At 51.2% G+C, this 11,840-nt stretch overlaps 2 protein-coding genes across 2 annotated transcripts; one reads left to right on the top strand and one right to left on the bottom strand.

Annotated features, from left to right (window-relative positions):
- Window positions 1-3,216: 3,216 nt before the first annotated feature.
- LOC129623484 (uncharacterized) lies at window positions 3,217-6,372 on the bottom strand. The gene is made up of 2 exons (XM_055541013.1): window positions 6,026-6,372; window positions 3,217-4,640 (listed from the first exon to the last, which is right to left on the bottom strand). Exons 1-2 carry the CDS (start codon window positions 6,161-6,163, stop codon window positions 4,146-4,148), a joined length of 633 nt encoding a protein of 210 aa, XP_055396988.1. The 5' UTR covers window positions 6,164-6,372; the 3' UTR covers window positions 3,217-4,145.
- Window positions 6,373-8,303: 1,931 nt separating this feature from the next.
- Window positions 8,304-10,769, top strand: ID2 (inhibitor of DNA binding 2). The gene is made up of 3 exons (XM_055541014.1): window positions 8,304-8,818; window positions 9,143-9,206; window positions 10,002-10,769. Exons 1-2 carry the CDS (start codon window positions 8,471-8,473, stop codon window positions 9,197-9,199), a joined length of 405 nt encoding a protein of 134 aa, XP_055396989.1. The 5' UTR covers window positions 8,304-8,470; the 3' UTR covers window positions 9,200-9,206; window positions 10,002-10,769.
- Window positions 10,770-11,840: the final 1,071 nt, after the last annotated feature.

Raw genomic sequence — 11,840 nt, 5'->3', positions numbered from 1 at the left:
TGGAAAAACAAAGAAATCCTTGCCAAGATATATCATGGACACGTTTCTGAAAACTGAAGATACAAAGAACAGGGAGAAAAAGCATCTTATTTACAAAGGAAAAAACAATTTGAGAAACAGCAGATTTCTCATCAGAAACCATAGAGGCTAGAGTAAAGTGGCATAGCATGTCAAATGCGGAAAGAATTCTAGCCCAGAAGTCTGCTACTGCTGCTAAGTCACTTCAGTCGTGTCCGACTCTATGCGACCCCATAGACGACAGCCCACCAGGCTCCCCCGTCCCTGGATTCTCCAGGTAAGATCACTGGAGTGGGTTAGCCCAGAAGTCTAGATCCAGCAAAAACATCTATCAGGAATCAAGAAGACAAAAAGACCTTCTCAGACACAGAAAAACTGAGAGAGCTTGTCACCAGCAGACCTACCCTTAAACAATGTCTAAAGGATGCCCTTGAACAAGTAAGGAAATAATAAAAGAAAGCATACTGGAAGGACTTCCTTGATGGTCCAGTGGCTAAGACTCCATGCTCCCAACGGAGGAGGCCTGGGTTTGATCCCTGGTCCGGGAATTAGATCCCATGTGCCACGACTAAGACCAAATGAATATTTTAAAAAGGACATCCTTGGTGGTCCAGTGGTTGGGAGTCCATCTGCCAATGTGGGGGGCACAGGTTTGATCCCTAGTCCAGGAAGATTCCACATGCCTCTGAGCAGCTGAGCCCATGTGCCGCAGCCACTGAAGCGCATGCCACTAAAGCCCATGCTCTGCCCAGGAAAAGCCACTGCAGCGAGAAGCCCGTGCACCGCAACTGGAGAGTAGCCCGTGCTTGCAGCTGCTAAAGACAGTCCACGTGCTGCAACGAAGACCCAGCACAGCCAACAAATAAATTAAAAAAAAAAAACTTTTTAAAATTTCCTTCTAAAAGAAAGAATACTGGAACATCAGGAAGGAAGAACAAACAAGGGAGAAAGTAAAGATGGAGGTAAATGCAACACACCCCTTGTCTTCCTTGTCTTATTCGGCTTTCCAAAAACAAATGCACGGGTCCTCAAGAGGCAAACCGCACCTGCCGCAGGACTGATTTCACAGATTACCTGTCATTCCATCAGTGTGGAACCCGCACCACCTGCATCCATGTCTCCTCAGCGTTTCCTTGGCCGCTCACCAAACCCAGTTAAGCAGAATCTCTAGAGATGTGGGCCCCAGGACTCTGCCTGTAAAGGTTACCCGCACTAAGAAGTGAAGTCCTCAGACCCGAGGTGAACTTCTGTCAGTACAGAGTCAGGTTCAGTCCCTCAGTGTTAATACCTGAGGAAGGGGAAAGCAATGTGTTTTATAAATCCCCTGCAGGACTGGAACCAATTTCAAGGTTAAAGAAGTAATTGACATCCCACCTGGGGTCAAGGTCACACACCTCTGGATCATCATAAGTACTGTTCTAGGGAGTGTGGGCTCACAGAGGCGTCTGTCCTTCTTCTATGCCTCGGCTTCGTCTGTAAAATGGAGGCAGCATCTGCCTCTCCTAACTCATGGGGGCAAAGTGAACAGCAAAACAGGCAAGCTGTGATGAGCTTGTAAATGATTGTTCTTACCCAGTGTGAATGATTAACCTCCCCTTAGAGAGGGCCATCACTAGAAAACAAGCTCATGGTTACCAGGGGATAAGGGGGTTAGAAGGATAAAACTGAGAGATTGGGACTGACAGATACACACTACTATATATATACTAGATAACTAAAAAAAAAAAAAAACCTACTGTAGGAGAAGGAAATGGCAACCCACTCCAGTATTCTTGCCTGGAGAATCCCCATGGACAGAGAAGCTTGGTGGGCTACAGTCCATGGGGTCACAAAAAACATGCAGGACTAAGTGATTAACACACACATACATGCACACACACATACATAACAGAAGAAAATGAAAATAAAGACTTAAAAAAAAAAGAAACCTACTATATAGTACAGGGAACTCTACTCAGTACTGGGTAATGGCCTATATGGAAAAGAATCTTAAAAAAAGAGTGGATACATACATATGTATAACTGATTCACTTTGCTGTGCACTTGAAACTCACACAGCATTGTAAATCAGTTGTGTGGGGGGGGTGGGGCATGCCGGAGCTCAGTTGCTAAATGGTGTCTGACTCTTGCAACCTCATGGACTATAGCCCACCAGGCTCCTGTGTCCATGGGACTCTCCAGGCAAGAATACTGGAGTGGGTTGCCATTTTCTTTTCCAGATCTTGTCCTCCAGCTATCTAACCAGGTCTCCTGCCTGCCTCTCCTGCATTGGCAGGCAGATTCTTTACCACTGAGCCACCTGGGAAGCCCCATAAATCAACTGTACTCCAATAAAAATTTTAAAATAAAGAGGGTCATCACGGTTCCCTTTTTGCTTTGAAATGTAATGTATCTGTGCTCTTCCCAAAGACTCCAGGAAAGGCAGAAATGGTTAAGATGAAATGGACCACTTAATTCAACCTGGATGATGGGCAGCGTTGGCATCGAAACAGATGAGGGTCCTGACATCAGCTGCACTGGGAAGACAGCGTGATCACCACTGGCCTGAGGGTGGGTGCCCAGGACTGCTCCTCCCGGGGCGCCCCCACAGGTTCCCAGCACTCACCTCCCTGAAAATGCAGCCCTAGATCCTGTACCTCCTCTGGACAGGGACAGCAATGACACGTGACAGGGCTCAGAGGGCTTGCAGAACCCTTGGGCTATTTCCAGTTGAGAGAAGGTATACTGTAAATTGTCCTTTTTAGGGAAGAGGGATGGTAGAACCTGGGAGTAAAAGCCCCAAGGACTTGGGGGTGGGGGACACAGAAGGCTGTCAAAGTATTTTAAAATAAAGCGTCTCCGACTAGAGCGGCCAGCGATCAGTTACCGCACTGGCGCCTCCTGGGTACCTCCCCGGGTCGGGAAAAGGCAGCGGCCAAAGAGCCGCGGGCGCAGGACGCGTGTCCGCCGAGCGCGCCCTGGCCCCGGCCGGAGCCCCTGACCTGTCGGCGGGACAGGGCGTCAGGGCGCGGCGGGGTGGCCATCCGGGCCGGGCGCGCACGTGGTGCGGGGCAGGCGGGTCCCTCCCCTCTGAAGTCATGGACTTGGCTCACAGTACCGTGGCCAGCGCGCCAATGTGGCTTCGGCCAAAAAGGAGGGGGAAAAAAGCGCACAATGTGTTTCTTGTTAAGAGACTCGTAAGCGGGGCCTTGGGTTTTGCTTTGGGGGCCGTACTATAATATTAAGATGCAGCCTGATTCCGGACAAGCCCGCCCTTGTCGCTGGCTAGAGAGGGTTACCGCGGTTTCCCACGGACGCCGGCAGGCAGCCCGGCGGCCGCGGCGCTGTGTGCCGCGAGGGTTGGCTCACGGTGGGCGGCGGCCCGGGGTCCGAGCGGTGACCCGGGCTCCCCGCGGGGGCCGGACCCCCGCGACGCGCGCCTCGGGGCGGCGCAGACTCGGCGACGCCAGTCCCGCGGCCCGCCAGCTCGCGGGCGGCCCGGGGTTGTTTTCCAAGCCCTTATCTCTCGCTCAAGTTAATTTTCTTTTTTAATTTGGTGACCGGAACAAAAGTCACAGGAAAATCCTTTGTGAAAGCCAAACGCGGCCACAAATCTGGGCACTTCACAGCGTTTGTAACTAAATATTTGCCGTGCTGGTAGTTAAATCGGCCCCTCCGCCAAACTTTCCAAACTTTGCTTTCTTTGAACGGGGCTGAAAGGTGATCTCCCTACAAGGAGATCAGACGGTTGAAAGAAATTGGATTTAGCACGCCGTTTTTCCTGGTGCTCTTGAGATCTCTGGGCAAACAGGACCGCGCGCGAATCCTAGAAGGAATTAGGGCTGGGGTGGGGGCGGCGCGGGGGAGGGATGTCCGCTAAGCCACGGTAGTAGCTGAAGTGCTTTGTTAATGCAATTTATTAGCTGTGCGCGACGAGAAGTAAGAGGTTAGGCAGGTCTTCAAAACTACCCAAAGGGAGAAAAATAAACATCCCCTTGTTTGCTTTTTGTGGTTTGGTTCATTTTCTTCCCCTCTCGTTGCCCCTCATCTAAGGCTGTTTTAAACCCAAATTCGGTTATCTGGTTTCAGAGTGAGGGCTCCCTCTTGCCAAGGTATTAAATAAACAAGCAAAGCAAAAACTTGAATCCTTATGTAACCCAGATGCTGTTTCCTCGAAAACCACAACAAACTCTGCTAAACCAGATAACCGGATCGGGAACAGTCGTGTGTCCCCACCCCAACCCCACCCCCAGGGTCCGCCGAGGACAGTCGTGTTCAGGACCTCCTCTCCAGGGCAGACGATAAATAATTGCTGCTAACACTCTAAGCCGCGGATGCGCACCCCGAGGGATCCGGATACCATAAACTGTCCGGGAATGTTGGCATCTGGTTCTTAAAATGGAACTTTCCCTAGAGATAAAGCCAGGACCGAGGCGGCGTCTGCGTCCTCGGGCCCACTTGGATGTTTTCTGGCCTCTTGATGTTCGCAGCTGAAAGCGCAGCTCTGGAAAGAGGCGACGTCTGCCCAGCTTTGTAGTGGTAATGAGGACGCAGACGCGGGTCGGCCGCGGGCAGAGACTGGGAGCCGCGGGAACCGGCTGCCCATCCTCCAGCCTCCCGGAGGGCGAGGGGAGGGGGCCGTCCTGGGAGGAGAAAAAAAAATCTGTTTTTTTGTTTTTTTTTTTTAGGGCAACCTCCCAAGGTTCCGAGGATGGGCAGTATGTGGGGGTGGGAGGGAGGGGGCCCTTCAAAGGTATTTTGGGGGAGTCCAGCTCCTCCTCGTGAGGATCCCAAAGAATAAATCACTTTTGCCCTCCACTGAGACAGTCACTTTCTCCCCATCCGCCCTCCCCTCGCGCCGGCCCCACCCTGAGCGTCTCGGTTGCAAAAACAAAATAAAGCAAAACCTTTTGCTTTGGCAACCTCTAAGCCACATGACGCCTCCTCTGCACAAGGAAGATTTCTTTCTTTTCCCTCTCCTGGCTTTTTTTGTGTGTATATATTTTTTTTCTTCTCTCCCAACCAGCCCCCCTTTTCTTTTCTTCTCGGTCCTCCTTCCTTGCCCCAAATCGCTGGAAACTTAAGACGCGCGGCGGCTGCAGGTGCGCGCAGGCCGGGCGGCGGGGCTGGGGCGCGCCGGGGCCGGCCGGGCCTCGCAGGCATTGATCAGCTGGGCGCGCGCGCTGAGTGACGGCGCGGTTGCCATGGCAGCCGCCTGAGCGGCGCCGCGAGGACAAGGCGGCCGGGCGGCGTGAATGGGCGGCGTCACGCGCCTGGCGCCAGAGAGTCTGCTCCCGGGCTCCGGCCCCGGCCCCGCCGCGGCCCGGCCCGCGCGCCGCTGCCGCCGCCGCCGCGCATTCATCACCTGTCAGGGCTCGCTCGGGGGGTCACGGGCGGGATGGACACAGCTGGGAGAACAAAACCGGGGGGAAGAGAGGCGAGCGCTCCCCAGCGCGCCAGATGTGCCGGGAGGACCTTGAGACACCCCCACCTCCGCACCCCCGCCTCCGCCTTCCCGCAGGCTCCTCCCGCCCCCAGTTGCATCACGCGGGGCGGGGGATGGGGGTTGGAATTGCAAAGGCCGTCCGGCCAGCCTGGCGCGCCCGGCCCGGAGCTGCTTCTCATTACCGCGAGGGGCCAGTCGCGCTGGGAGCCGGCGGCGGCCGGGCCGGGGTGGAGACCGAGGGAGTGAAGCCCTGGAACCAGGTTAGGCGACCTTCCCGGGCCGGCGTGTGACTTTAAGTGGGGGAGGTGGGGGGCATGCATCTCCACCCCCACCCCCCCCCGCACCGGAAACCATTCACACCTTCCCACCACCCACGGATCTAGCAGAACCAGGGCCCATCTGTAGCTTTAAAGGCCTCAAACTCAAGCCCACGGAGACACCAATGGACAGATTTTTTTTTTTTGTAACCCACCTCACCGTTTTCCGGATGAAAACATAATTTTAAAGGTAATGGCGTATTGGGCTTGCTGAGACAGAACAAACTAGGAACTGAGGCCTTTAAAAAAAAAATCATGAACTTACCCTCATAGTCCCCTTAAGTTGATCTTTAAATGAATGTAGAACTGGTTGGCCTGCCAGTCGAATCGAATTCCACTCATCCAGGCTGACTGGACTCTGACATGGCCGATAGAGGAAGAAACACCAGAACACTTTCACCATATTTAGCAGTTTTACTGCATCAGGGTACACACATGAGCCTGGGAGAAGGCAGTGCCTTCCTCAACTTTGCGAGTGTGCAAAGTAATCCCGCACAACGCTCATTAGGAAGCAGCCCGGAGCCCGGCTGGAGGGATAATGAGGCTGGCACGGCTGTTAACATACGGTGTCCTTGGAAAAAGCTAGGAATGCGTCAGTATCTCAGAGCTGCAATGTCCAAGAATCACAAGTAATAATTTGAGAATCCCAAAGATGTTTGTTTACATTGGCTATTATTGTAAAATAGTCAAAGTATAACATCATGAACCAAAATAGTGTCAAAACAAAATCTGTTCCACTGTGGCACGTATGTGACAGAAACACATGCACACAAAGTACATCAAAAGGTTCGAACTGTGGGGACTCAGGATGAAATCATTTCCAGACTTAATATCAGAGGAGAGGTGGGGACTCCACTGCTGTTCGCAAAGAAGTCTCAGGCAGCATTTGCTGGGCAGGCCCTGAGCAGATTTCTCTGCTGGTCAGGAAACCGTCACCTCCATCCTCCCACCTGAGGTGGCTGGATTTTCGGAAGGTGATATCTACCCTAGCGCCACCAACTTTTTCTCCCTCGAGAGCAGCTGTAGTGCAGGCACATGTTTGTAGTTGGTGTCCAGGACCAGACCCGCTGGTCCACCAGCTGAGGAATTAATCATTAATTGAAGAAAAATATACTGTTTCCCCATTATTAAGCTTTACTTTTTCTCCAGTTCTGCCCTCCTTTTCCTTCTTAAAGGCCGAAGAGATGCAGATTGAGATAAAGTAAAAGACACTTAAAAATAGAATGCTTTTTCAGGCTTTCTAGTTTATTGTATTCTAGAAAAATGATTTTCAAAACACACAACTAATTTACTGTCGTCTTCCCTTAAGTTAGAATTACGTGTGAATTCACTGAAAAGGATTTGAGTAAATAACTGCAAACTGTTTTTTATTTAGACCTCAGGAATGAGTTCTTAAAAGATTTCTAGAAAGAAAAATTTTTAAAAAGTTGAGGGCGGGGGACACAACCTGAAGCTGCCTCCAGTACTAGTGCTGAGAAGATTCCCAACCTGGTACCTGATCGATTTTTTTAAAAACAGGGTGAAGATATTGACCATGGCTAGGGCCACCTACCTGTACAAAACTTTAAAAATACAGCAGGCGCTGAAATGTGACACCAGAAATCATGATGTGTGCATAGCTAGTCACCTTCCTTTGCCACCGACACTGCAGAGCCGACCAGCAGCCTCTCAAGGGTAGTGTATGTAAATACAGCTTCAATATGCAAATACTCCTAATGATTTCCGATTGATAGCTTTATTATAATAGCCCTTCCCAGTGCTAGAGAAGGAACCCAGGAAGAGTCCCGCGCGTCTTGGAGCTCCTTAGCGATCAGCACGGTTATCCAGTAAGTACTCATTTCACAGAGTTTACAGTACTGCCTTCTGCGTTGCTCCGGGTTGCACGATCCCACACTTAAACCTGTCGTTGAAATGCGCGCGCGTGGGTGTTTTGGGGTTTGTTTTTACAAAGCTTTTCCTGATCTTAAGAGGCCGATCTCAATCTACAAACATCAGTTGTCGATGGCAAACTTATTTGCGTTTTCCCTTTTTTCGGAAATGCTTTCTATAACGTCTTGATGGCTTTCCGGGAGGCGCGGGGAACCGTGGTGGCTTTCCCCCTCTGCCTTGCAGATCCCGTCGGGGGTGCTGTGATCTTAGTGATGCTGAAAGCTTGGAGGTGTAGCAGCCTCCGTCGGGGGGCACCTTTAGGGGGAGGGTCCCGCCTAGTGATCGAGATTGGATTTGAGGTGCACGCTTACGTTCCCGGGGTGTCCCCGCCCCCACCGCGTCCGCGCCCCCCTGCTCCCGGTGCTCGGCCCTCCCCCGGCCCCTGCCCACCCCCAGGTCCCCCTGGGCCGGGAGCTCACTGTACTCTATTTACCACCTCAGCTGGGCTGGCGCCCGTTCCGCCCACCCCCACGGCGATTGGCTGCGAACGCGGAAGGACGGAGCTCTCCCCTCGCGCCCGCGCCTGCCAATGGGCGCGCCCGCCCGGCCTGATGGACGCGCCGCCTTCCACCAATGGGGGTGCGGGGAAGCCGGGTCGTGTGGCCCCGGCGAGCGCGTATAAAAGCCGCCGGGCCGGGCTCCCCGCTTCATTCTGAGCCGAGCGCGGTGCTGAGCGCAGCGAGCTTCGCAGGAGGCGGCGGCAGCGACGGCGGCGGCCTGAGCTTAGGGGCAGCCCGCTTCCCTCCTCCCAATCGCTTCGCTTCCCTTCCCCGCGGTCAGCATGAAAGCCTTCAGTCCAGTGAGGTCCGTTAGGAAAAACAGCCTTTCGGACCACGGCCTGGGCATCTCCCGGAGCAAAACCCCGGTGGACGACCCGATGAGCCTGCTGTACAACATGAACGACTGCTACTCCAAGCTCAAGGAGCTGGTGCCCAGCATCCCGCAAAACAAGAAGGTGAGCAAGATGGAAATCCTGCAGCACGTCATCGACTACATCTTGGACTTGCAGATCGCGCTGGACTCGCACCCCACCATCGTTAGCCTGCACCACCAGCGACCCGGACAGAGCCAGGCGTCCAGGACGCCGCTCACCACCCTCAACACCGACATCAGCATCCTGTCCTTGCAGGTAAGACCCGCTCCCCTCAGCGATGCTCGGGTAGAGCCGTTGTCAGGCGGCGGGCCCTAGTCGCTCACTTACAGATGGGCTAATAACTTTATCATCACTATCCCTGTTACTGTCGTTTAAAAACAAAAACAAATCTGCTGTGGAAAGAGTCGTGTGCGTGAAATTGTTAAGTTATGACATATTAATGCCTCTGAGTCTGGATTCAGTATAAACGTGGGTTATTGGAACTTGCTGTTCAAAATAAAACTTTTTTTTTTTTTTTAAGGTTCTTTCTCCTTAAGGTTGTCTAACGTCTTGTGCCTTTTCCCCCCCTTTCTCTCGCAGGCTTCTGAATTCCCTTCTGAGTTAATGTCAAATGACAGCAAAGCTCTCTGTGGCTGAATAAATGGTGAGTGTGTGCTTATGTCCCCCGTTGGTGAACTGGCGCTTGGAGTGTGTGTGCGCGCGCGTGGGTACTTGCGTATCTGTAAAATTTGGGGGTTTGGTAAATGAACGTGTACTGCGTTGTGTTGCACGTAGTACATTGTTTACGCGTACTAGACATGAAGAGTCATCTAGCTCCTGTTACTCAAAATCCCAGAACGTTTTCCTTAAAAAAAAAAAAAGAAAAAGAAAAAAATCAATGCCTGTAACTCACTCCCAGGGTGGTGAAGGAGAATACCTACTGGCTTCTTGTGCGCCTGTAACATGCCCCGGCTGTTTTCTGCTATTGCTCTGGTACTATGAGGTACTAACCTCCATATAATTAATCTTATCACTGCAAATTCCATAGGGATCCTCCTTCCCCAAAACTCCAGCCCCTTGGGATCGGCCAGCTGAACATTGCTACCCTGTGTCTCAGACCCTGTGATGTGGGATTCCGACTTCCCTATCTGTTAACTAAAGGGCTGTTTTCAATCAAATAATTGTTACAAGAAGCAGACTGGCGCCTGTGAGCACTGCCGTTGGAGATCCAAATAGGAGATTGCGTTGGGAAGTTTTCCCCGGAGCCTCTGCTATTTTAATGTTTAATTTGCGCTGTCCAGGCCGAGTGTGTGCGCTGCATCTGGACGCCAGGGTTTGCCCAATGTTTGAGTGTTTGGTTAAATGTTCAAACTGCGGCTTCCTCCTGGCGCCAGTCTGCCTGACTCTGCCCTTAGGGTAAAACCTCCTAAACAGTCCTTTCTCTCTCGATCTCTTGCAGGTGTTCATGACTTTTTTTTCCCCTTTGCACAACAACAACAACAAATCCACAGGCTCTTTTAAGGCGCTGAACTTATTTTTCAACCATTTCACAAGGAGGACAACAAGTCAAATGGACCTTTAAAAAAAAAAAAAATGGAAGGAAAACTTAAGAATGATCAACTTCCCCAGGGTGTTTTCTGACCTGGACTGTGATATTAGTTATTTATGAAAAAGACTTTTAAATGCCCTTTCTGCAGTTGGAAGGTTTTCTTTATATACTATTCCCACCATGGGGAGCGAAAATGTTAAAATCACAAGGAATTGCCCAATTTAAGCAGACTTTGCCTTTTTTCAAAGGTGGAGCGTGAATACCAGAAGGATCAGTATTCAGTTAATTAAATGAAGTCTTTTGGTCAGAAATTACCTTTTTTGACACAAGCCTACTGAATGCTGTGTATATATTTATATATAAATATATATATATATTGAGTGAAACCTTGTGAACTCTTTAATTAGAGTTTTCTTGTATAGTGGCAGAAATGTACATTTCTGCATACAAAGTGTAATGTACTTATTCATGCTAAACTTTTTATAAAAGTTTAGTTGTAAACTTAACCCTTTTATACAAAATAAATCAAGTGTGTTTATTGAATGGTGATTGCCTGCTTTATTTCAGAGGACCAGTGCTTTGATTTTTATTATGCTATGTTATAACTGAACCCAAATAAATACAAGTTCAAATTTATGTAGACTGTATAAGATTATAATAAAACATGTCTGAAGTCAATGCCTGAATTCTGAATGATTTTTAAGATTCTGTCTCTATCTCGCCATTTTATTTAATCCCTCCTCCTTCATCACTTCTACCACCCCTAAGTCTTGGAATCTGCAGTGCGGAGAAGGCCCTTATCAGATAGATGTGTGGTCAGGGCTAGCACTCTGGGGCAAAGGGCTGCTGCTGCTTTTTAGGGAAGCTGACTGCTGGGGAGTCTATAGACCCAGAAGTTTCTCTTAGTCTGGCAAGAAAAAAGTAGTTCTGTGCCTTGGGGTGGGGTTTCCAACCCAAGAGTTACTGTGGTGAGGACTCCTAGCACTTTAGATGTGGAATCTGGATGACGACCTGTCGAGTGGATAAGACACTTGTGCAGCAAATGAAACTGCTGTTAATCAGGAAAGAATAGAATCCACAGAATTTCTGAACCTGATTTTAAGATTTAGAGGTGGGGCAAAAAAAAAAAAAAAAAAAAAAAACCCTCCATGCTACTCCTAAGGCCACTTCGCCCTGGGGATGAAGCTGTAATATGGCCGCGAGCTCCCTCCTGCACCTGTAGCTCGCCCAGCCTGGGGAGGAGGCTTGGGCCCTGCCCGGGCTCCGAGACAGGTTTCTGTTTAAATCTTTAAATCGCCCTTCACCCTGGACTGCGCAGGGAAGGAGAGAGAGGGAACCACAGGGAAGGATCCAAGTGCTGTGTCCACCGCATCCCTCACGTGGCAACGTTGGGACTTGGCTTTAAAATGCAGAGCTAGTGTAGGTACGTGTTTACAATTCATCTGTATCCCCGTATATTGATACTACCTTCTCACGTTGGAAGACACTTCCGCCCGGGGAATGTGGCTTGAGGGTGGGGGTGGGATGCTCGTAAGGCCGGTCCAGGGTGGACGGGACCTGGAGAAGGAGCGGGGAGGACGGGCCGGTGAGGATAGGGGGTGGGGTTGGGGGGGGGGTCTCACCTGGGGCTACCGTCTCAGGCCCAGCCGAGCAGGTGTAAGGGTGGCGCCCGCGAGTCTGTCCCGGGCGGCTGCGGCGTTTCCGGGCCCGACACGGAATCCATCGCGGCCCGAGCGCGGGGCGGGGGCG

This window comes from Bubalus kerabau, chromosome 11 (genome assembly GCF_029407905.1).
Source record: "Bubalus kerabau isolate K-KA32 ecotype Philippines breed swamp buffalo chromosome 11, PCC_UOA_SB_1v2, whole genome shotgun sequence".
Lineage (NCBI taxonomy): Eukaryota > Metazoa > Chordata > Mammalia > Artiodactyla > Bovidae > Bubalus > Bubalus kerabau.
Note: the sequence above shows the minus strand (reverse complement) of the source record. Positions and strands in the feature narration are given on the sequence as shown.